The 24,811-nt window shown below is 42.3% G+C and overlaps 1 protein-coding gene across 3 annotated transcripts; it reads right to left on the bottom strand.

The window, feature by feature from the left end:
* On the bottom strand, positions 1-15,002 carry RAB19 (RAB19, member RAS oncogene family). Of its 3 annotated transcripts, none has more exons than XM_070756329.1 (4): positions 14,940-15,002; positions 5,772-5,995; positions 2,282-2,465; positions 1-914 (listed from the first exon to the last, which is right to left on the bottom strand). In XM_070756329.1, the coding sequence occupies exons 2-4, from the start codon at positions 5,964-5,966 to the stop codon at positions 649-651; spliced, it is 645 nt and encodes a 214-aa protein (XP_070612430.1). In that variant the 5' UTR covers positions 5,967-5,995; positions 14,940-15,002; the 3' UTR covers positions 1-648. The 3 variants fall into 3 exon arrangements, with proteins under 3 accessions (XP_070612430.1, XP_070612431.1, XP_070612432.1); XM_070756330.1 differs by lacking the exon at positions 14,940-15,002 and adding an exon at positions 14,666-14,924; XM_070756331.1 differs by lacking the exon at positions 14,940-15,002 and adding an exon at positions 14,264-14,363.
* Positions 15,003-24,811: the final 9,809 nt, after the last annotated feature.

Raw genomic sequence — 24,811 nt, 5'->3', positions numbered from 1 at the left:
TAACTGAAATCAACGTTTAATTTCACTACAGGATATTCTCCATGCTGTCTTTTAGGTATATCGTTTGACCATTGCAATCATTCCCTGGTAATCTGTAGGCTGCAGAGAGTCAAACAGTTAAGGAAGCCAAAATACACACTAAATAAGATTAGTTTGTTAAACATCAATTTAAGCAGACATTGCTATAGTAATCTGAGATAGGAAACTGACTAAACAGAGGCATTTCTTAGAGAAGCAGAAAAACCCTGCAGAACTTGTTTTTGTACTTGTTTAAGTTTTCTATTTCTTTTAAAAAAAAAAGGTTCAGTATTTATCCACAATAATTTGACTCAATTGCTAGCAACAACTCTATCATCCCTGAACTAAACACAAATATATACAGTACAAGAAAACCAAGTGAAAAGCAGCCAAAGATTGATAGAAAGTGGCTTATCAGAGGTATTCACAGACAATCTTCTCTGTTATCAGCTCATGTCTGCCAAAAAACCCCCAAAAGTCCTTTATTTGTTGCTGATGGATGAAAACAAGAAGCCTTCCATTTCCAAAGAACGACATTCAGCAACGATGGCATGGCCTGAAGATGAAACCGTGGAATTATACATGGAAATTCTTGTAATGGAGACGGGCGTTGGGATACGTAGCTTTTGATCAGCATGAGCAGTTGGCTGTCTCAGTCTGTGAAGCCATCACTGGCCTAGCGTCCAGATGGATGTTCTGCGAAGATCCATTCTCCCCGTGAAGTTGTAAGGTGTTCCTAGCCATCAGTTCCTTAGCCATCAAGATAAAAACCTCATCGATATTTTGGGCCTCCTTGGCTGAGGTCTCCAGGACAGCCAGAAGGCCGTGTTTCTCCGCCAACGTGCAAGCATCTTCAAACAGGACTTGCCGTTTCTCTGATTCGTCTGATTTGTTCCCTTTAAATTGGATGAAAACCATGTTTAGATTTCCAGTAGATAGCTGGGGCAAATAAATGGAACTGGGCAGCAGTGTGTTGCTACTGGAATGGTAAAGGAGGCCACACCAGTAGCAAAAATTGCATTTGCACATGCACAAAAAGCAAAATCTCATGAGGGGGCATGCGCATGTGTGAGATTTTTGGCAATGTTTTGCTTCTGTGCATGCACAGAAGCAAAAAAAAATCAGTGAAATCTCACACATGCGCGTCCCCTCGTGGAATTTTGCTTCCTGCGCATGTTTACATTCCGTGTATACTCGGTATACTAATAACAAAAGATTTAAGTGCCAAAGCCCACTGCAACAACATAGCCAAGAAGGCTTCAAGAGTTGTCAACCTAATCCTACGCAGCTTCTGCTCTGGCAATCTCACACTGCTTACCAGAGCTTACAAAACATTCGCCAGACCCATCCTCGAATACAGCTCATCCGTTTGGAACCCATATCGCATCTCAGACATTAACACCCTTGAAAATGTCCAAAGATACTTCACCAGAAGAGCCCTTCACTCCTCCACTCGAAATAGAATACCCTATGAGACTAGACTTTCAATCCTGGATCTAGAAAGCTTAGAACTAAGACGCCTTAAACAAGATCTAAGTATTGCCCACAAGATCATATGCTGCAATGTCCTGCCTGTCGGTGACTACTTCAGCTTCAACCACAACAACACAAGAGCACACAACAGATTTAAACTTAATATTAACCGCTCCAAACTTGACTGTAAAAAATATGACTTCAGTAACCAAGTTGTCGAAGCGTGGAACTCATTACCGGACTCCATAGTGTCATCCCCAAACCCCCAACACTTTACCCTTGGATTATCCACAGTTGACCTATCCAGATTCCTAAGAGGTCAGTAAGGGGTGAGTACAAGTGCACTAGAGTGCCTTCCTCCCCTGTCCTATTGCTCTCCTATACCTCCTATACCTTTCTTCTATTCCTATATCTCTTCTTCTATTCTTTCATTAATATGTTTTATTCCTATATCTTCTATTCTTTCTTAGATATATTTTACTATGAGTATATCCTCTATAACAGACCTGGGCAACATGTGGCCCGAGGGCTGGATGCGGCCCGCCTGCTGTCTGTGACCGGCCTGCGGAGGTTGGTCCAACTTTTCTAGATAAGAACCGGGTGTTCAAGATATAATATACAATTATATATAGAATATAGAATATAGAATATAACTATAATTTATAATTTATAATTAACTCAGTTCTACCCAATAATATACAGTACTATTTTCCATCCCCCTTCATTTTAAAGATAACTCTCAAACTTCCCAACTAAGAGGGGCAGAGATGGGATAGACTTCAGAACTTACCAATCAACATTAAGACCAAGTTTGCTGCACCATATTTTTCAATTTCATAAATCCAATGAGGAATAGCCTCAAATGTAGATTTTCTGGTTATATCGTAGGCGAGAATAGCACCATGGGCACTGCGGTAATAACTTTGAGTTATTGTGCGGAAGCGTTCTTGGCCCGCCGTATCCCACACTTGTATCTGAAATCGGAAGGAAATTAAATAGAGGCAGAAACAAAAATGGTCTCTCCAAACACTTAAGCACTATAAATTGTTGCTCAGCCACAACTCCTATCTTAGCCTTGGGTAATTATATTTATAGTAAAACCACAACACACGAGCACACAACAGATACAAACTTAAAGTAAACCTCTCTAAACTTGACTGGAGGAAATACAACTTTAGTAACCAAGTAGTTAATGCATGGAACTCACTACCAGGCTCTGTAGTATCATCACCTAACCCCCAAAACTTTACCCTTAAACTATCCACTATTGACCTCCCCCCGATTCCTAAGAGGTCAGTAAGGGGGATGCATAAGTTCTTCCATCCCCTGTCCTAATGTTTCTCTTTTACTAGTATCATGTATATAAATATAATTATCTCTTTGTATACCACCAATACGTACTTGACAAAACAAATAAATAAATAAATAAAATAAATAAACAGCTACGGTATTCTCAGGCAAGTGATGTATAACTGCATTTCAAAGCTTTTCCTGACTCGAATACCCCAGATCTTTGGGAATAACCAAATATTATCCCAACTGTTGCTGTAGAAAAGATGCTGCCAAATTATTTTTATACTAGCCTTCTCTGGATCTGCAAAACTTGCCTGAATCTCCTGCCTCGTGTGATTTCCAAACTTTTGGGATTTTTCCCAATTCCAACATATGATGAAACTAGGATTTATTGCTTTCCCCCATCTTAAGAAAGCCTTGGACATACACTTTACTGTGTACACCAGGGGTCCCCAAACTACGGCCCGCGGGCCACATGCGACCCACTGAGGCCATTTATCCGGCCCGCGGGTGAGTGACAGGAGCACATCTAATTTTCCACGAATAAAATGCGGCATTTTGTTAGTAACTAATATCAATCATCAAAAAAGTTGCAAAAGTTTTTTTTCCTAATTTTGTCATCCAGTTAATTAAATTCCATCCTCAAAAAAGTACAACACCAATTATATTTCTAACTTATTAACCATTATGCCAAAGTGCTTCCTTCTTTCTTTATACATTTTTCTATAAGCCAAGAAAACCTTGTATAGCCAATCAGATGTTAACAAAAGAAAATTAAAAACAAAACATAAACATGTGTGAATTTCAGACTTCTTCCCCCCCCCTCTAAATAGTACGTTCCCATTTTGTTTTTTACTTTAAAATAAGGTATGTGCAGTGTGCATAGGGGTTTGTTCATAGGGTTTTTTTATAGTCTGGCCCTCCAACAGTCCGAGGGACAGTGAACTGGCCCCCTGTGTAAAATGTTTGGGGACCCCTGGTGTACACTATTGTTCCTTGGCCCAATCATTGAAGTTATAAAGTTATAATAAGGCTGAGGATGGGGCATTGGCTAGAATTCTAGTTTCACCTGTCCTCCACTGCCCAGTTAAACTACCCCCTTTGCTTTCTCATTACCCAAAGCCCAGGAACCAACGATAGATATATTCATACAATGGCATGAAAATGCAGGAAAGATGAAAAGCAAGAGGCTAACAACTGTTCTGGGCACGGGCCTCCAGAGCGAACCCCAACTCAGAAATCACTTATTTTATGATTAAATCCCACTCTTTATTCGAAAATCAAGCATACATGATGAAAACACAGGGTATAAAATTGCACAGAAGCAGTTTTTCTCTTTAGAGCTAGCTGTAATCTATGTCCAGAGAGGGCATGAAAAACTCATTCTTATCTGCATTACTGAGATAAAGCCCATTCATAGAAACATAGAAGACTGACAGCAGAAAAAGACTTCATGGATCAATGAAAGGGAGAGAGCTAAGGAAGGGAAGGGAAACAAAATACAATAAAACAAATTATAAAAAGATCAAGAACGGGGGAGAGAAGGAGAAGAACAAAATATGACGATCTATTTGCTTGCTTGCTGACACCCTTTTTTTTTTTTCCTTCTTAGGATAGAAATAAATTAGAACTATAACAATCATAATACTAAACACATTATTTAGAAAAGGAAGCTTTAGACCAACGATTAAGCAAACTTTAAGAAATAAGATTCCGCTGACTGAATAGCCGGGAAAATAAAAAATAAATATAGCTGCAGACTGGCAGCGGGGTGGGGTGGGGAAGGGGTTGTCTTATGTTAAATGTTATTGTTAAATGTGGTTCGTTCGACCCTATTGGAAACAATGAACAGATGCTTATGATATGAACACCTTGTCTTGTCAACACTGTTTTGTATTGTTTCTTTGTATATATTTGTATATATCCAATACTGTAAACACTATTTTTTTAAAAAAAAGAAAAAGACTTCATGGTCCATCTAGTCTGCCCTTATACTACTTTCTGTATTGTATCTTAGGATGAATATATGTTTATCCCAGGCATGTTTAAATTCAGTTACTGTGGATTTACCAACCACGTCTGCTGGAAGTTTGTTCCAAGGATCTACTACTCTTTCAGTAAAATAATATTTTCTCACGTTGCTTCTGATCTTTTCCCCAACTAACTTCAGATTGTGTCCCCTTGTTCTTGTGTTCACTTTCCTATTAAAAACACTTCCCTCCTGAACCTTATTTAACCCTTTAACATATTTAAATGTTTCGATCATGTCCCCCCTTTTCCTTCTGTCCTCCAGACTATACAGATTGAGTTCATTAAGTCTTTCCTGATACGTTTTATGCTTAAGACTTTCCACCATTCTTGTAGCCCATCTTTGGACCCGTTCAATTTTGTCAATATCTTCAATTCATTTCCTTTAACATATGCATCTGCTCACCAAGGTTTTCCCTAGCACGGCGTCCAACAAGGATTGTATTTTTGAAGCAGAAATCATAGTTTTAAGGCTTCATTCAAGCACACTCCCAGTTTCACATCTCTTCCATAGAACGGCATTGATTCCCCACACCCCATTTCCCACAATCCTTTTCCTTTATACTGCCTGGAAGTGACATCACATCTCAAAGAGGCTAAGGCTGTGAGACAATATCTTTTATTCTGTAACTCCTCTCGACTTCGAAGCATTCTTCTCTAGTGAGGGCTGATCCAATTGCTTTCCACTCTCATGTCTTCCTCACTCTCTGACTGGGACCACTCCCCCACTGTCACATCAGCCCCCTCTAGTGGTTCCTCAGGCTCACTCAAGTCACTTTCTGCCTCACCCGCTCTCTGCATTACCTGGCAACCCCACTGGCCCAGGGTATCCAGAGGGGCCTGGCTCATCCTCCTCAGAATCTGACATAACCTGAGGTGGACAAGGAACACTCACAACAACAACTGGGTGGAAAAATCCTATCAATCATGAAAAGACACAGTAGAGATATATCGCTCACCTTCACCTTCTTGCCATCAATTTCCAAGGAACGAACTGTGAAGTCAACCCCAATAGTGTTTTGCTGCTTCGTATGGTATTGTCCAGACTTGAAGCGGTGGACCACACACGTCTTCCCCACATTTGAGTCTCCAATCAGGATGATCTTGAACAGGTAGTCAAATGCATCATCCATCTCTACAGTGGTGAAGGCCATGCTATTCTGGAGTCTTGAGAATTTTGGCCCTAGATTAACAAAGAAAGGGGACGAAGAATGAATGCAAAAATGCAAACAGCATACATTTAAAAAACCTATTTCAATTACAAGTCGCTTAAATGGTTTTGATAAATTGGGTGGTGTATTCCTCTTCTGATTTAGCAGATTAATCCGTGCATTTATTTATTTACTTACTTACTTACTTACTGTTCTGCCAGGCTCTCTGGTAGGAGCCTCCCGAAAATTCAAGGGTACAAATTTCAGACACACACACACGTTTGAAAATTCAAAACAATGTTCTTTATCCCAAAATTCAAAATAAACTTGTATTGCAAAGAGCACTCGTCCCAAAACAACCGGGTAGTCTGTGCAATTAACCTTAAGCAGTCATTAAGTACTTAGCTAGCAGCTGTGAAGAAACTTCACTCCCCTTCTTCTTCCAACGAAGTGAGACACACACACGTTGCTCTGCTTTGTTTTCAAAGGCATGAAAAATCAACAAACAAAGTCCAGAAACCAGCAACACAGGATTCCTGAAGAACTGCGATCAGATACTCTTCTACAGTGGCCAAACCCACATGCTGCTATTTATAGCAGCAGCCCTAATTACTGCAGCCCCACCCAAACACAGGTGGCCGCTCTTATCTCCTGTAATATGTCCTCACTTGGTCTCTTCTACGCTTAATTCTGAGCTTGCGTGGATCCAAAACGTCTTCATCTGAATCAATGGAAGATAAGGGAGATTGACTGCCTGGGCTGTGTGCCAAGCCCCCCTCCCACCTTCTTCTTCGTCCGAGGAAACTAAACTCTGAACTGACTCTGTCGGCAATAACACAGGCCTATGACATGTTGAAGTTTCCCCCTGCATCCCCCTCCACATTCCCTGGGGCAGGAGCTGGGCCAGAGTCAACCGCAACACTTACTTATTAGATTTGTAGGCCGTCCCTATCCGAAGAATAATATAAAGCAATGAAATACAAAGGCAAATCCAATTAATTAAAACTACATAGCCTAAAATCCCAATGTATTTTAAAAAATCAATCATACACATTCAGATCTCAACCATACATCACATTCATTGGCCAGGGGGCCAAGACCTAATTGCCCCAATCCTGGTGACATAACTGAGTCTTAAGACTCTTGCGGAAGTCAAGGAGGGCGGGGGCAGTGCAAATCTCCGGAGGGAGCTGATTCCAAAAGGCCGGGGCCGCCACAGAGAAGGCTCTTCCCCTTGGCCCCGCCAAGAGACATTGTCTGGTTGATGAGACCTGGAGAAGGCCATCTCTGTGGGACCTAACAAATACACCTCTTAGCTACTACAGAGGGCCCTTCTTTAACAACCACTTATTCAATGACACTTCAAACTTTTGGGGAGGATGAACAAGTGGTAGTTATGACAAGTCCTTGAAGTTCCAGCCACTGCAACACCTTTGTTGTTACATTCTTTTGATCCAGGTGCCCAGCAACCAGCCCAGATTTCTCCCAGTCATTTGAATGCTATTTGCAATCTTCCTTGACAGTTTCCCACAAACAAATTCAAGCTGGCAGAAACATAGAAATCACCATCACACAAGGTCTTCACACAGTTCTCATTTAACAACGGTAACCAAGCACTGCTGGAACTGCCATTGCTAAATAGCATGGCTACGTGATATCACACTCTATGATTGCATCACTAAGCAACAGAAATTCTGGTTATAATTATCATCATCAACTAAGGACTTACAGTGGTAACTTTACCTAAGAACACATCTACTTACGAACTTTTCTAGATAAGAACCGGGTGTTCAAGATTTTTTTTGCCTCTTCTCAAGAACCATTTCCCACTTACAAACCCAAGCCTCCAAAACTGTAACCGGAAAAGGCAGGGAGAAGCCTCTGTGGGGCCTCTCTAGGAATCTCCTGGGAGGAAACAGGGCTAGAAAAGGCGGAGAGAAGCCTCTGTGGAGCCTCTCTAGGAATCTCCTGGGAGGAAGCAGGGCCAGAAAAGGTGGAGAGAAGCCTCTGTGGGGCCTCTCTAGGAATCTCCTGGGAGGAAACAGGGCTAGAAAAGGCGGAGAGAAGCCTCTGCGGAGCCTCTCTAGGAATCTCCTGGGAGGAAGCAGGGCCAGAAAAGGCGGAGAGAAGCCTCTGTGAGGCCTCTCTAGGAATCTCGTGGGAAGAAACAGGGGCTCCATCCTCCCTGTGGTCTCCCATTTAACATTGATTCCTATGGGAAAAATTGCTTCTTCTTACAAACTTTTCTACTTAAGAACCTGGTCACAGGACGAATTAACTTTGTAAGTAGGGGTACTACTATATCGGTATTCCTAAAGTGAATGGAAAAATTCAATACCCCTGAAGCACCTATAGCAAAAATAAAGTTTTCCACCATTCTTCCAGTGTGGCTGCTTTTCTAGCTACAAAATTGTGTGGCAATTCAACTTTTTGGTTTTGGTCTTCTTTAAAAACAGGCCATACAGGCTATTGCAGTAGTATGCTGAAGAAGACTTTTAGCCTACTGCTGAAACTAATGCTTGTGAAACCTAGACCTTATCAAGATTTAACCGTTTCTTTAATAAGAACCTTTAAATAAGATTGCACTGTTTCCCATTTAAACTAAGTTATTATTATTATTTATTGGATTTGTATGCCGCCCGTCTCCGCAGACTCGGGGCGGCTAACAACAGCAGTAAAACAGAACAACAAAATCCAATACTAAAAAAAGCAGTTAAAAACCCATTATATAAAGACCAATCATACATACAAACATACCATACATAAAATTGTGAAGGCCTAGGGGGAAATGAAATAATATAATTGGACAAACTCCCCATCCCCATCACATATTAAATACATCAGGATTTTTGTTTTGTCTTGTGTCTTCAAATCAGTGTCCAACTGGACTACTCTCCGAAATCACTGCAATTTATAGAAATCTTGACCAGATTTTGGAAGTGGTTCATCATTGCCTCCTTCCTAGGGCTGAGAGAGAGTGACTGGCCCAAGGTCACCTATATGACTTTGTGCCTAAATACATAATTAGAACTCACAGGTTTCAAGCCTGGTGCCTTAACATCAAATTGGTTCTCTATCACAGTGTTCCCCAACCTTGGAAACTTGAAGATATCTGGACTTCAACTCCCAGAATTCTCCAAATATCTTCAAGTTGCAAAAGTTGGGAAACACTGCTCTATCATATGTTAATATTAAAATCTTGTGCCTTTTTAGAACATTTCTTTAGAACATCACAATACTGATCTAAAAATGAAAAATAATGAACAGAAATGAAAAAAAAAATAAAAACTTGTACTAACAGGAAAGAAGGAAGGACTGGAGAGAGGGAGAAAAGAAAAAGAAAAGGAAGAAAGGAAGGAAAGAAAGAGAGAGAGAGAGATAGAGAAAGAAAGAAAGAAAGAAAGAAAGAAAATTCATTTGGGAAGAAATAAAAAAAGTATTTTTCAAATTCATCACCAGAAATACAGCTAGAAAAGGAGAAGTAATCTTTCTGTTAATATGTAATTGAAATTAAAAACCCCACTCTCAACCAATCAGCTTTGCTTGGGAACATTTTTAGAAGACATTTTAGAAAACAGAAAAATAAATTAGATTAGAATATTGTGCTACACTGGTGCCACCACTTAAAAGGTCCTGCTCGTTATTCTCTTTCATAGTGGAAATTGAAGCAGGGGCCATTTTAAAAGTGTTTGAGAAGAAATCCTCCAAAGAAGTCTCACAAACTAGTTCCAGGATAGGTGAATACTATTTCACCTCAGCAACGGGGAAACTTCTTTGAGAACGATAACTCAAAAACTTTTTACTTGGAGGGCCATAGCAAGATTTAAGAGGGTGTAGTGCTGCTGTTATTGTTACTGTTTGTTATCGGCCTCCCCAAATATGCCCATGTCTCATCAACACTCCGCGACCTGCACTGGCTGCCGATCAATTTCCGGTCACAATTCAAAGTGTTGGTTATGACCTATAAAGCCCTACATGGCATCGGGCCAAAATACCTCTGGGACCACCTTCTGCCGCACGAATCCCAGCGGCCGATTAGGTCCCACAGAGTTGGTCTTCTCCGGGTCCTGTCGACTAAACAATGTTGTCTGGTGAGACCCAGGGGAAGAGCCTTCTCTGTGGCAGCCCCGGCTCTCTGGAACCAACTCCCCCCCCAGAGATCAGGACTGCCCCCACCCTCCTCGCCTTTCGAAAGTCATTAAAAACTCATCTTTGCCGCCAGGCATGGGGAAATTGACACACACACCCAATTGTCAAGGTTGGTGTATGGTTTGATTGGATTGTGTGATTATTTTATTATAAGGGTTTTAAATTGTATTTATTTAAAATTGGATTTGTACACTGTTTATGTTGTGTGAGCCACCCCGAGTCTTCGGAGAGGGGCGGCATACAAATCTACTAAATAATAATAATAATAATAATAATAATAATAATAATAATAATAATAATAATAATTGTTATTGTTATTATTGTTATTGTTATTGTTGTTATTGTTGTTATTGTTATTATTATTATTATTATTATTATTATTATTATTATTATTATTATTATTATTGGAAAATATAATTAATGAGTCAGAAAAGTTATCCCAGAGAGTCTTTTATTGTCTATTTGTCTTTTATTGTCTATTGTTGTTAGCCGCCCCGAGTCTGCGAAGAGGGGCGGCATACAAATCCAATAAATTATTATTATTATTATTTGGCTTTCTCTTCTGTAGAAGAGAAATGTGGCATAGAAGCAGAACTACAGTTGCTTGCCTGCAGTTTTTTTAAAAAAGGAAACAGACTCTGCCCTGCATTAGAGAGAATCATGCAAACTTAAAAGGGAAGGTGAAAAGTAACTTTGTTGACTGACCCTGGGGCCCCTGAGCAAGATCAAAGTGACAGAGTGCATCCAAAGAGATACCATTCTACCGCCTCAGATATTTAGAAAGTCGATATATATTGTTCAGTTAACTCTGTAAACAACCTCTGATTTTGTGCAAACGTTTCCCCTTTTCTTCCCCTGCCTACAAATCAGAATCTACAGAATAGATGCCGTTCCTTAAGATTTCCTGTAGCACTGTGGGCGCCCTGCTTAAAAACACTTATAAACAGCCAAATCCTGGTTACCAGCCCAGCAATGCTATTTGGGACCGACACAGAATACTGTGGTCCTACTTAATCCTGTCTGCAAACTATGAGCAGCTATTGTGAGCGGTACAGGCAGCTGCTCTCAATACGTTCCAGGACCACCCGCGATAAAGGAAAATCCGTGAAGTAGGGACGCTATATTTATTTAAGTATTTATACACTACTTTAAGGCTTTATAAACCCTCCCTCACACTTTTACGCTATATAAATTAATAATAATAATAATAATAATAATAATAATAATAATAATAATAATAATAAATCCCAGGAGACAGTAGAATTGAGGAGAAGCAGCTAGAGAAATTAGTGAAATACGAAGATCTAAAAATCGAGCTGCAATGACTCTGGCATAAGCCAATGAAAGTGGTCCCAGTGGCACTTGGCACGCTGGGCACAGTACCAAAGGATCTCAGCCGACATTTGAAAACCATCGGAATTGACAAAATCTCCATATGTCAATTGCAAAAGGCCGCTTTACTGGGATCGACAAACATAATTCGCCGCTACATCATGCAGTCCTAGGTGCTTGGGAAGCACCCGACTGGTGATGAAATACGAAATCCAACCTAGTGATCTTGTTTGCTGTGTTGTACTGACATAATAATAATAATAACAATAATAATAATAATAATAATAATAATAATAATAATAATAATAATAATTTATTAGATTTGTATGGCACCCCTCTCCGAGGACTCGGAGCAGCTCACAACAATAAAATATCATATACAAATCCAATGTTAAACAGTCTTTAAGAACCCCTTATTAAAAACAGTCATACAGCCCAAACACACCATCCATAAAATCAAAAGCAGCTAAGGATACATCAATTCCCCCATGCCTGGCGACATAGATGAGTTTTCAAAAGTTTGCGAAAGGCAAGTAGGATGGGGGCAGTCCTAACCTCCGGGGGGGGGGCTGATTCCAGAGGGCCGGGGCCGCCACAGAGAAGGCTCTTCCCCTGGGTCCCGCCAGACGGCATTGATTCGTCGACGGGACCCGGAGAAGGCCAACTCTGTGGGACCTAATTGGTCGCTGGGATTCGTGCGGCAGCAGGCGGTCCTGGAGGTATTCTGGTCCGATGCCATGTAAGGCTTTCCCATTCCCTTAATAACCATTCCCACACTCTTCTGTGCATGTATTGTACCGTTACACTTACTATAAAATGTTTTGAATTCCTAAACCCACATGATGAAACGATGCTCCACATGAAATGACTGAGTGTAGGAGCAGACTCAGAGATGGGGAAGTTGCGCACATACGAAAAGTAAACAACACACTACTGTACTGAGCCAATCAGGCTCTGGGATACAAAGCAACACTCTCTGGTTGGTCAGAAAACCTGTGAAGTAGTGAAAATCCACGAGATATTTTTTCCATTAATATTTTATGCACCGAGTCCGCGAAAGGTGAACCGCGAAGTGGCAAGGTATCACTGTACCTCCATTGCAACATGTAATAGAAGAATAGTAGAATGGCAATCTACTTTCAATCAGATGTTGCATTGGTACATCAACCTATTCTCCAAAGCATCTGATGGCAGGACGAGAAGCTATGGATCGAAACTAATCAAGGACAGAACCAACCTAGAACTAAGGAGAAATTTCCTGACAGAACAAGATTGGAAGACCTTTTCAATTGATTGGTCTCAGAAGGCAGGTTGAGGCCATCAAAAAAATGTTCAAAAATTGATAGCCATATGAGGCTTATAGAAACATAGAAGACTGACAGCAGAAAAAGACCTCATGGTCCATCTAGTCTGCCCTTATACTATTTCCTGTATTTTATCTTAAGATGGATCTATGTTTATCCCAGGCATGTTTAAATTCAGTTCCTGTGGATTTACCAACCACGTCTGATGGAAGTTTGTTCCAAGCATCTACTACTCTTTCAGTAAAATAATATTTTCTCACATTGCTTCTGATCTTTCCCCTAACTAACCTCAGATTGTGCCTCCTTGTTCTTGGGTTCACTTTCCTATTAAAAAAAACACTTCCCTCATGAACTTTATTTAATCCTTTAACATATTTAAATATTTCAATCATGTCCCCCCTTTCCCTTCTGTCCTTAAGCTCCATATTTTGATGTTGCATTTCTGGATCTTTGGATCTTTATTTCTTCCTCATACACTGTTTAAATTCAGTTCCTGTGGATTTACCAACCACGTCTGATGGAAGTTTGTTCCAAACACCTACTACTCTTTCAGTACAATAATATTTTCTCACGTTGCTTCTGATCTTTTCACCAACTAACCTCAGATTGTGATTATACAATCACAGTAGAAAAATGGCCTGGTTTGGAAAAAAATGTATTGACTAGAAAGCAAATGTGTAAAATCCTGTCACATTTTCTGTGCTCCAGATTCTCTCTCTCCTCTTAGCCGACACTTGGGTCTACTTTGGCACACTGTGAATTAAAAATAGTTAACCACTGTGACTCATCATTTTCACTTGATGAATAAGGGGTATTCTTGGAAAGGCATTCTGAGAAGAAAAGCAATAATGCTATACCAAAGCTGGTTGTGGATCCCGAGCTGCTAATCCCTGCCTGAGTTGATTGTGGCTAGATGCTTGTATATGAGAAGAAGCTTATTAAAATAAAATTGTGAAACCACAAGTGATTAAAGTGGGGAAATCAGACCGAACGGTTCAGAAAAATGCCTATCTTTCTTCTAATAATTTGAGCTCTGAATGTAAGAGTAGATTGTCTCTTACCCAAGCTTTTTTTTAAAAAAAATTTTTTTTTATTATTTTCAAAAGAAAACAAACAAAGACATACAACATTGAACATTTAAGGAGCTACCATTGCTCCGCTTATCGTAGAAGTCTAACTAATACAGAATATTAAAAACTCTAACTATTATCAGATCTAAGCAGAAAAACCACACTTAAAGATTACATTATCGTTAAGTTTAGTTATAAATTTTTAAAATTAAAATTATTAATTAAGTTTCTTTATGCGTTTTTTTTAAAAAAGGAGAAATCATGAAAAATAATATATATATATATATATATATATATATATATATATATATATATATATATATCAAAAAGCAATAAACAAATTATTAGTAATACAAGAAGGAGATAATATAAACACTTCTAAGTTAGTTATAATATAAACTATATAGTTCTATCTTATGATTTTAAAATAGTCATTTATTCTTACCCAAGCTTTTGATGGTGATACAGCAAGCATTTAACTATTTAATTATCAGATACAATTGTGCACTCGGCTGCAATTGCTTGCTCTTGACCTTCCCACCGCTGAAATAAATAGATCGCTAAACCAAATAAAAAGCCAGCCATGCTAGCCTCTGAATAACAACATTTACTGCATAGCTGTGATACCTATCCAAACAGATAATTTCTTCTTCAAAGTTTTGGAAAATAGAGATTGCCTTCTTGCTAGTCTATACTTCGGTAAAATCTTTGCAAGTGCAAAAGGCAGTTGGTTAAAAAGGCACAAACGTAAATCACCATGAAGGGCAGAAAGAGAAACTAGGTTTTCACTTCTTTCCGGCATCTTTCCTTTGTAAGTTTTTCACATGCTGAAGCGGTATATACTTACTGAGTTCAGTTTCTATCCAACCAAAAATAAACACAGCAGACTGTTTCCCATTATCAACAGATCTTATCCATCGAAACTGTCCTTGTTTCTTTTTTCTACCTTTCCTGTTTTCAGCAACCCGTTTTCACACACACACAAAAAAATCCCCCCCAAAAGCCAACAAACCAACAATCAAGTAAAACTTTAAAGTACTCAACATAAGTTATATCCCAAAGCACAACAATCCTTGCTTCTTTAAACACCAATTTACCCCTTATTCACCCTTTTGTCTTACCTGCATGAACAGGTACACCTTTCTTTCTAGTCTCCTCCCACCTTTTCTAGTTTTCTTAAAGACTGATGGGAAATGTAGTTCATAAATTCAATGTCTTTCGGTCTCCTGCTGGTGAAATGAACCTGACCTACTCAAACATTGTTTTTTTTTCCTTAAAAAAGAAAGAAACGCCACATATAAAAGATATATGACCAGATTAGAAGTTTAATGGGGGGAAATCTTAAATTTATAATTGAAGTAGACCCAGAGACAGGGTTTGAGCAATCGGTACTTTTATTCAGCTCAGAGAATAAGTGACAGCTCAGCAAGGTAAAGTGACGATTCAGCGAGTACCGACTGGCTCTGCAGGGAGAAGCCGCTTCTTTTATACTTTTGCGGTTCCCGCCAAAGCGAGAGCCGGCCGCGTCTGAGCCAATCAGGAGCGACTTCCTGCTTGGGCTCAGACAGCGCTGGAAAAGAGGAACAAACTATTTACAGCGTTACAAGGTAGCCATTTCAGGATACAACACCCCTCCCCTCATAGTTGGACCCATCCATCAAGAAAGCCACGTGACGAAGTCGTCCAATCGGTGAGGCCTTCGAGACTCTCGCGCTGACCTGCGCAGTCCATTTTCTCCTTCGCCACTGACTGTGGAGGATGGCTCGCCGCTGTTCTCCCGGTGCGGCGGACTAGGCCTGGCGGGCCCAACGAAGGCCTCGGAGGACGAGGATGGCTCGGCGTCGCTGGATGGTTCCCCCTGGCCCGATAAGTCTCTCTGCGTGTTTCTTAGTTCGGGCAATGTATAAAAGTCTGTTGAGGGGGGAGAGTCCGAGTCAGCGGGTTGTTGTAATTGGTTTTCAGTTCGTTTCCGAATGTGGTCTATGTGTCGTTTCCACAAACGACCATCCTCCAGTTTAACAATATAAGTCTTGGGTGCATTTTGCTTAACAATAATTCCCTTCATCCAGTTTACATTTCCATCAAAGCATTTTACATATACATTTTGACCCAAATACATTTCTCTTTCTGGTTTTATGCACATTTGGTTATTATTCAAACAGAACCTTGGGTTTAACCTGTCTAGTGGTGACCTCAACTTTCTCCCCATCAATAACTCTGCAGGGCTTACATGTGTGTGCGAGTTAGGGGTAATGTGCTGGGTTAATAAGAATTGGTCCAAGTTCTGTTGCACATCTCCAGGGCCTGACCTGTGCAATGCCTCTTTAGCCACCCTTACGTAACGTTCTGCCAACCCGTTAGCCCAGGGCGAGTAAGGCGAGATGAGGGCATGTCTGACCCCCAGGCCATCTAGGAATAATTCGAATTGCCTGGCTGTTATTTGTGGTCCATTGTCAGACACCAATAGATCAGGGCAACCATGGGATGCAAACAGTCTGCTCAATACCTTGATAGTGGCACTTGTGGTTATGTTGTTCATTGCTATTATTTCCAACCATTTGGAGAAAGCATCAACCACTATTAGGAAATACTGAGACCCCACTGGGCCAGCAAAATCAATGTGGATCCTAGACCAAGGGCCAGCAGGCTGTTCCCACTCAGCCGGAGTTGTTTTGGGGGGATTGGGCCTAGACTCTTGGCACGGGTCACACTTTGAAACCCAACTTTCAATATCAGCATCAAGCCCTGGCCACCATAAATGCCCCCTTGCTAGGCTCTTCATCCTGACAATCCCAGGATGGCCCACGTGTAACATTCTGAGTACCTTTTCCCTTAGGCGTTTGGGGATGATCACTCTATCCCCCCACAGCAAACAACCTTTTACATATGACAATTCAAGCCTTTTGTTCTTAAAATCACACAATTCAGGTTTAACAATATCATTTTGCCATCCCTTTAGAACACAGTTCACTACTTGTTTCAGGATTTGGTCTTGCTGCGTGTGTGCAGCTACCTCTTTTGCTGTGGTTAGTGGGTTTTCCTCGAGTTCTATCATTAGCACGTCTGTGGTTGGAACAGGGTCTTCTACCAAGTCTGCTATGGGGCATCTGCTGAGGCCGTCTGCATGATTGATTTCCTTCCCCCCCTTGTGGGTGAGCTCATACTGATACCCAGAGAGGAAAAGGGCCCATCTGATTAGTCTTGGAGACATAAAAGGTGGAGTGGGCTTGTTGGGGGCTAGCAGGCCTAGTAGGGGTTTGTGGTCAGTGACTAGCTCAAAATTTCTTCCAAAAATGTAATTGTGAAACTTCTTTACCCCTGCCACTAATGCCAGAGCCTCCTTGTCTAACTGGCTATAATTTCTCTCTGTGCTGGTCATGGTTCTTGAAAAAAATGCTATTGGGGCCTCTGTCTGATTAGGTAGAACGTGAGCTAGGACTCCTCCTATGCCGTACGGCGAAGCGTCGCACGTGAGCCTAATGGGTAGTGAGGCACTATATTGGACTACTACACTTTTAGAAGTTAGTAAATTTTTTATTTGAGCAAAGGCTTCACGTTCAATTTTCCCCCATGTCCAGCGGGCTTCCTTCTGGAGTAAACGATGGAGAGGCTCTGCTACTGTTGCCTTCTGCTTTAAAAAAACGGAATAAAAATTAAGGAGGCCCAAAAATGCTTGCAACTCACTCTTATCTCGTGGCTCTGGGGCTTCTCTAATTGCTCTCAGCTTCTCAGTTGTGGGGTGGATACCTTCCTTATCTATTTTATATCCTAGGAATTCAATACTGTTAGTTCCCCAGACACATTTATCAGGCTTGATTCGTAACCCTTTGTCCTGTAGCCTCTTAAGTACTTCCCTTATTCTTTTGTTCACTTGTTCCTGGTTTTCCCCTGCAATTAAGATGTCATCAAAATATGGGATGGCCCCATTTACCCCTGACAATAGGCGTTCCATGATGCTCTGGAATATCCCTGGGGCTATGCTCACCCCAAACTGTAACCTCGTGCATTTGAAAGCCCCCCTGTGCGTTACAATTGTTTGAGCGTTTGCTGTTTGTTCATCGACCGGAAGTTGCTGGTAAGCCTGCGCCAGGTCGATCTTTGCGAACCTTTTCCCCTCCCCCAGGGAGTGTAAGAGTTGTTGCACAACCGGAATGGGGTAGGGGTGGTGTTGGAGTGCCTTATTCAGGGTTGATTTGTAATCAGCGCAAACTCTTAAGGAGCCATCTGGCTTCAGGGGTGTCACTATGGGAGTTTCCCATGGCCCCTGTTCCACAGGGACCAAGATACCTTGACTAATGAGTTTGTCCAGCTGTAAGTCTAGCTTGGGGAGAAGCGGGAGGGGAACCCTGCGAGGTTTCAGTCTAACTGGTGGGACCTTGGGGTCAATAGAGAAAGATATGGGGGTTCCCTTATACAATCCTAAGGTGGGGCTGAACACTTCAGGGAACTCTTTCACAAAGTTAGGCATAATATCACAGTTTACATTACACACACCCGAAATTTCAATCCCCAACGGTTCCATCCATGCTAGCCCTAGCAGGGAGTGTTTGGCCCCCGTCACAATAAGCATGGGAAGGGTACATTTGACATTCTTAAATACAATAGGTACATTTGCAGTTCCCAGGACCGAGATTACCCCCCCTTGGAAGTCTCTGATCACCAAAGAGGTTTGAATTAGGTCAGCCTCAGACACATTAGGCATATATAGCTTAAATTTTTCCCAGGGCATGATGGTATATCTCGAACCCGTATCTAGCTCCATTGAGCAAGGCTGGTTATTTAGCAACAACGAGATAACAATTTTAGCCCCCTTTTTGGTTGCCGTGTTATTCACGGAATATTGAGAGTTACCTCTATTGTAGTCTCGGTTAGCGGTGGGGTAATTCCTTTGACCCGAGTTGCGGAACGGTCTCCTTTCTCGCGATTGGGGGGGGTGGTTTTGGGGTCGCTGGTATTGTTGTGTGGCAAAAGTTTCTTCTGGTGCCGTTGCCCTGCATGCGATGGCGATGTGGCCTCTCCGGTTGCAACGGCGGCAAGTGGTGTCGCGGAACGGGCATCGATGGCGCTGGTGATTTCCCCGGCAGCCCGCGCAGGGGGCTGGATGAGTAGCTCTAGGGTGTCTCGGTTGGTCTTGCAGGAGGAGGCAGTCGTCCCCGTTGCTAGTTAGCTGGCCGCGGACGTCTGTTCCCATGGCGCTGGGAGACTCGGCGTCGATTTTGGCAATGGTTTCTCGCCTTCCGTGCTCTTTTAATTCTCTTGCCGCTGCGTCGGCTGCTTCCGCGGTTTGTGCTAATTTGATTACGGTTTGTAGAGTCGGCTCGTCTTCGGTGAGGAGTTTACTTCTCACTGTGTGGTTCTTCATGCCGAAAATCAAGGCGTCGGTGAGGCGAGCTTCCGGATCTTGAAACTTGCATTGAGCGAGTACCGTTCGAAGCCGCGTTGTGAATTGGCTTATCGACTCGGTTTCTCTCTGAGCCATCATGTGAAATTGATGCCGGTAAACCACGGCTGGTCTGGTTGGTTTAAAATGGCTCGCTAGTTTCTGTTGAAGGACGTCCCACGCTGTGGCTCTTGCTTGTTCTGGTTCGGTGAGAGTTTGGGCAAGTCTACGGATCTCTGCGCCGCAGTAGTTTAGAAAAATAGCCCGTCTGCGATCGGCTCCGGCGTCCTGCATTCCCGCCGCCTCGAGGAATATCTCGAAGGTGGCCATGTACTCGTCCCAAGTCATTTTCTCGGCATCGAAAAGTTCTGGAGCCTGGCCGATCTGGATTTTGTCCATGTTGCACGCGAAGTTCTTCCGTTCGTTCGTCGCCAGTGAAGTAGACCCAGAGACAGGGTTTGAGCAATCGGTACTTTTATTCAGCTCAGAGAATAAGTGACAGCTCAGCAAGGTAAAGTGACGATTCAGCGAGTACCGACTGGCTCTGCAGGGAGAAGCCGCTTCTTTTATACTTTTGCGGTTCCCGCCAAAGCGAGAGCCGGCCGCGTCTGAGCCAATCAGGAGCGACTTCCTGCTTGGGCTCAGACAGCGCTGGAAAAGAGGAACAAACTATTTACAGCGTTACAAGGTAGCCATTTCAGGATACAACAATAATATTTTAATTAATTGGATTGTATTGGATTGTTTTTCACTTGTTGTGAGCCGCCCCGAGTCTTCGGAGAGGGGCGGCATACAAATCCAAATAATAAATAAATAAAATAAATCACTTCCTCATTTAAGCTTTACCATATCTGCAAAGGAAATGTTTCATTATTGCATGTTTATTATGTGCATATCCTCAGGTGACATAAGGCAGAAAATACAAGTTGGCATGTCCTTACATATGAATAAATCCTGCTGAATTGCATGGGGTTTATTTTAAATAAATATACAAAGAACTGTATTACATAATGATATAGAAGAGCAGACACTTTGGAAAGAAAATAATCATAGAGGAGAGAAAAGAGCTGCTGCATTCATTTAACTCTGGTAGTTTTATACCTGCCTGGTTATTTTAAAAGAAGCTTAACATTCTAAGTGAATGTATTTGAATATATTTTTGAAGTTCTAAGTGAAAAAGGAGAAGCAAACTTCAAATCTAATATCCTAAAAGCAAAATATCAATGCCAAACTTTTTTAAAAAATCCAGTTGAACAGTTTCTAAATGTATTTATTAATTATAATAAGAATGTCAGCAGGTGTATGGTATCTTTTCCAGCTAATACATTTTATTAAAATCCGTAAGCATGAACAACTGATGAATTGAGCTGCTGGGTGAGATCATCCAAGGACATGGGGTGAGGTATCATCAATATGCCGATGATACCCAGCTCTACATCTTCACCCCATGACCAGTCAACGAAGCGGTGTAAGTGATGTGCCGGTGCCTGGAGGCTGTTGGGGCCTGGATGAGTGTCAACAGACTCAAGCTCAACCCGGATAAGACGGAGTGGCTGTGGGTTTTGCCTCCCAAGGACAATCCCATCTGTCCGTCCATTACTGACCCCCTCGGAGAGGGTCCGCAACTTGGGCATCCTCCTCGATCCACAGCTCACATTAGAAAACCATCTCTCAGCTGTGGCGAGGGGGGCGTTTGCCCAGGTTCGCCTGGTGCACCAGTTGCGGCCCTATCTGGACCGGGACTTATTGCTCACAGTCACTCATGCCCTCATCACCTCGAGGTTCGACTACTGTAATACTCTCTACATGGGGCTGCCTTTGAAAAGTGTTCGGAAACTTCAGATTGTGCAGAATGCAGCTGCGAGAGCAGTCATGGGCTTACCTAGGTATGCCCATGTTTTACCATCACTCCGCAGTCTGCATTGGCTGCCGATCAATTTCCGGTCACAATTCAAAGTGTTGGTTATGACCTTTAAAGCCCTTCATGGCATCGGACCAGAATATCTCCGAGACCGCCTCCTGTCGCACGAATCCCAGCGGCCGATTAGGTCCCACAGAGTGGGCCTTCTCCGGGTCCCGTCAACTAAACAATGCCGGTTGGCGGGCCCCAGGGGAAGAGCCTTCTCTCTGGCGGCACCGGCTCTCTGGAACCAACTCCCCCCGGAGATTAGAACTGCCCCTACTCTTCCTGCCTTCTGTAAACTCCTTAAAACCCACCTTTGCCGTCAGGCATGGGGGAATTGAAACATCTCCCCCTGGGCACGTTTAATTTATACATGGTATGCTTGTGTGTGTGTCTGTTAGTATATGGGTTTTTTAAAAAAATCTTTAAATATTTTAATTAATTGGATTATTTATGATTTGTTTCATTTGTTGTGAACCGCCCGGAGTCTTCGGAGAGGGGCGGCATACAAATTCAAATAATAAATAAATAAATAATAATAAATGAAAGCTTATGTCTTTAATAAAATGTATGAATTGTAAAAGATGCTATCAGACTCTGGGTAGTTTTTGTTTTGTTTTTTTGTTTTTTGTTTTTGTTACCATAGAATAACAGGGAGGTGTTCTTTGCAAGCAGATCTTGTGCTTATGTGATCTCAATATTGGTTGCAAGATAAAATTAGTGCATATATTTGCATAAAGTCACATATAGTTGCAAATAGTACACAAAGTTACCATTGTAAAACTTGAAATATTGAATTTCTGTAAACCATTCTATGTTTTTTTTCATTTTATGCAAAAATAAAGTTCTTCAGGTTTTTTTTTTAAAGCTAACCATCAACAATTTTTGTTCTAGTGGCTTTAAGAAAACCATTGTTCAAACTTTACAACAAAACCTGTTTATCTATTTCTACTTCCTGTACACATTTGAGAGTTTTTCTGTTGTTATCAATATTTTATGCATTAAGGATGTAGGCTTACAGCTATGCCACTTGTAATACCTTGGTGGTCTATTCTCCTAAGCAGAAGTTCCACAGGCATTCTTTTGCTATTTATGCTGCTCAAAAAAATAAAGGGAACACTCAAATAACACATCCTAGATCTGAATGAATGAAACATTCTCATTGAATATTTTGTTCTGTACAAAGTTGAATGTGCCCAACAGCATGTGAAATTAATTGTCAATCAGTGTCACTTCCTAAGTGGACAGTTTGATTTCACAGAAGTTTGATTTACTTGGAGTTGTATTGTGTCCTTTAAGTGTTCCCTTTATTTTTTGAGCAGTGTATTTCCTTCCTGTCTTGTAGCTGTTGAAAATGCATAGGGAAAGTGCTCTCTAAAAGATGGCATGGTAAAACCAGGATTTAGCTTTTAAATACATGAATGTCATACCCATAAGAGATGTAATTTGGCAATTAGAATTGTCTGATGGCAGGATAAGGAGTGAACCTATTCTCCAAAGCACCTGAGAGTAGAACAAGAAGCATTGGGTGGAAACCAAACAAGGAGAGAAGCAACTTAGAACTAAGGAGAAATTTCCTGAAAGTTAAAACAATTAATTTGTAGAACAACTTGCTTCCAGAAGTTGTGAATGCTCCAACACTGGAGGTTTTTAAGAAGATGTTGGATAACTGTCTGAAGTAGTGTAGGGTTTCCTGCCTAAGCAGGGGATTGGACTAGAAGACCTCCAAGGTCCCTTCCAACTCTGTTGTTATTATTATAAGCTATTTCCATCACTGCATCACTTTGTTGGGAAGAGTTATACAACCTGTGAAACTTCTGCCATTTTACCACTTTTAGAAACAGAATCTCCCACAAACCTCTATAATTGAAAAGGATATAGCCTATAGCAGATGCGGCTTTTACTTATACTTATTAAAATTCTCTCATACAAATAGATTTCAGTTAGTGGTCAGTAGGAATTGATAACTATTTCCCAACAACGATCTATTCAGTCATTAGTCTCATTTTCTCCTGGGAAAAGATTCAGAGATCTATAGTTTGTTTGTTTGATTGATTTATATGCCGTCCCTCTCCGCAGACTCGGGGCGGTTAACAACAGTAATAAAACAGCATATAATAATAATCCAATACCAAAAACAGTTAAAAACCCATTATTATAAAAACCAAACATACATACAGATATAACATGCATAAAATTGTAGAGGCCTAGGGGAAAGAGTATCTCAATTCCCCCATGCCTGGCTGCAGAGGTGGGTTTTAAGCAGCTTACAAAAGGCAAGGAGGGTGGGGTCAATTCTAATCTCTGGGGGGAGTTGGTTCCAGAGGGCCGGGGCCGCCACAGAGAAGGCTCTTCCCCTGGGTCCCGCCAAGCGACATTGTTCAGTTGACGGGACCTGGAGAAGACCCACTCTGTGGGACCTAACTGGTCGCTGGGATTCGTGCAGTTGCCTTTCCTCATTACATGACTGCAGTATTATAGCTCTTATGAGAGCCAGTTTGGTGTGATAGTTACGGCACCAGGCTAGACTAGGAGACCATGCGTTCTCATCGAGCCTTAGGCACAAAGTCATTCTAGGCAAACTTGGCCTAGTAATTCTCTCAGCCCTAGGAAGAAAGCGGCAAATGCAAAACATTTTCCAAAACCTTGCCAAGAAAACTGCAGGAACTTGGCAAGGGAATGTGTGCACACAAAGATATTCTATATGATGCGTGAAACATAAGGCCCGCAGGCCTCATCCAGCCCGTACGGTGCTTAGATTTGGTCCACGGGGCGGCCCTAGAAACAGCGAAGGACCAGCACACTGTGCCTCTGCCAGCAGAAATGGAGCTTGGGAGGCTGCGATGGCCTCCTGCAATCCTTTGCCAGCGAAAACAGAATTTGGGAGGGCCCTCCTCCCGAGCCCCGTTTTCTGTGGCGGCCCTCCGTTTTCTCAGCCCTCCTCCCGAGCTCCGTTTTCTGTGGTGACCCTCCATTTTCTCGACCCTCCGCCCGAGCCCCGTTTTCTGTGGTGGCCCTCCGTTTTCTCAGCCCTCCTCCCGAACCCCATTTTCTGTGGTGGCCCTCCATTTTCTCAGCCCTCCTCCCGAGCTCCATTTTCTGTGGTGGCCCTCCATTTTCTCGGCCCTCCTCCCGAGCCCCGTTTTCTGTGGTGGCCCCCTGTTTTCTCGACCCTCCTCGCGAGCCCCATTTCCTGTGGTGGCCCTGTTTTCTCGGCCCTCCTCCCGAACGCCGTTTTCTGTGGTGGCCCTCCGTTTTCTCAGCCCCCCTCCCGAGCCTCGTTTTCTGTGGTGGCCCTCCGTTTTATCTGCTCTCCTCCCGAGCCCCATTTTCTGTGGTGGCCCTCCATTTTCTCGGCCCTCCTCCCGAGGCCCGTTGTCTGTGGTGGCCCTCCATTTTCTCGGCCCTCCTCCCGAGACCCGTTTTCTGTTGTGGCCCTCCGTTTTCTCGGCCCTCCTCCTGAGCTCAGGCCACTACAGGAGCCACGCCTCCCAGCATGACTGATATTGAGCTGGCCACGCCCACCCTGGCCATGCCCACCCAGCCTCCAAGGTCAAAGACAACCCTGATGAGGCCCTCAATGAAATTGAGTTTGACAACGCTGCTATAGGTCACGTATCAGGTTAGAAAGAAAACATCTTAAGCAGGGGAGGTTGCCATTCCTGTAGCTACTGGTGAGATGTGCACGCAGCTCCGAATGACCGGTGTGC

The sequence above is a fragment of the Erythrolamprus reginae genome, chromosome 6, assembly GCF_031021105.1.
Source record: "Erythrolamprus reginae isolate rEryReg1 chromosome 6, rEryReg1.hap1, whole genome shotgun sequence".
In the NCBI taxonomy this organism is placed as follows: domain Eukaryota; kingdom Metazoa; phylum Chordata; class Lepidosauria; order Squamata; family Dipsadidae; genus Erythrolamprus; species Erythrolamprus reginae.
This window is presented reverse-complemented; position numbering and strand designations above follow the sequence as displayed.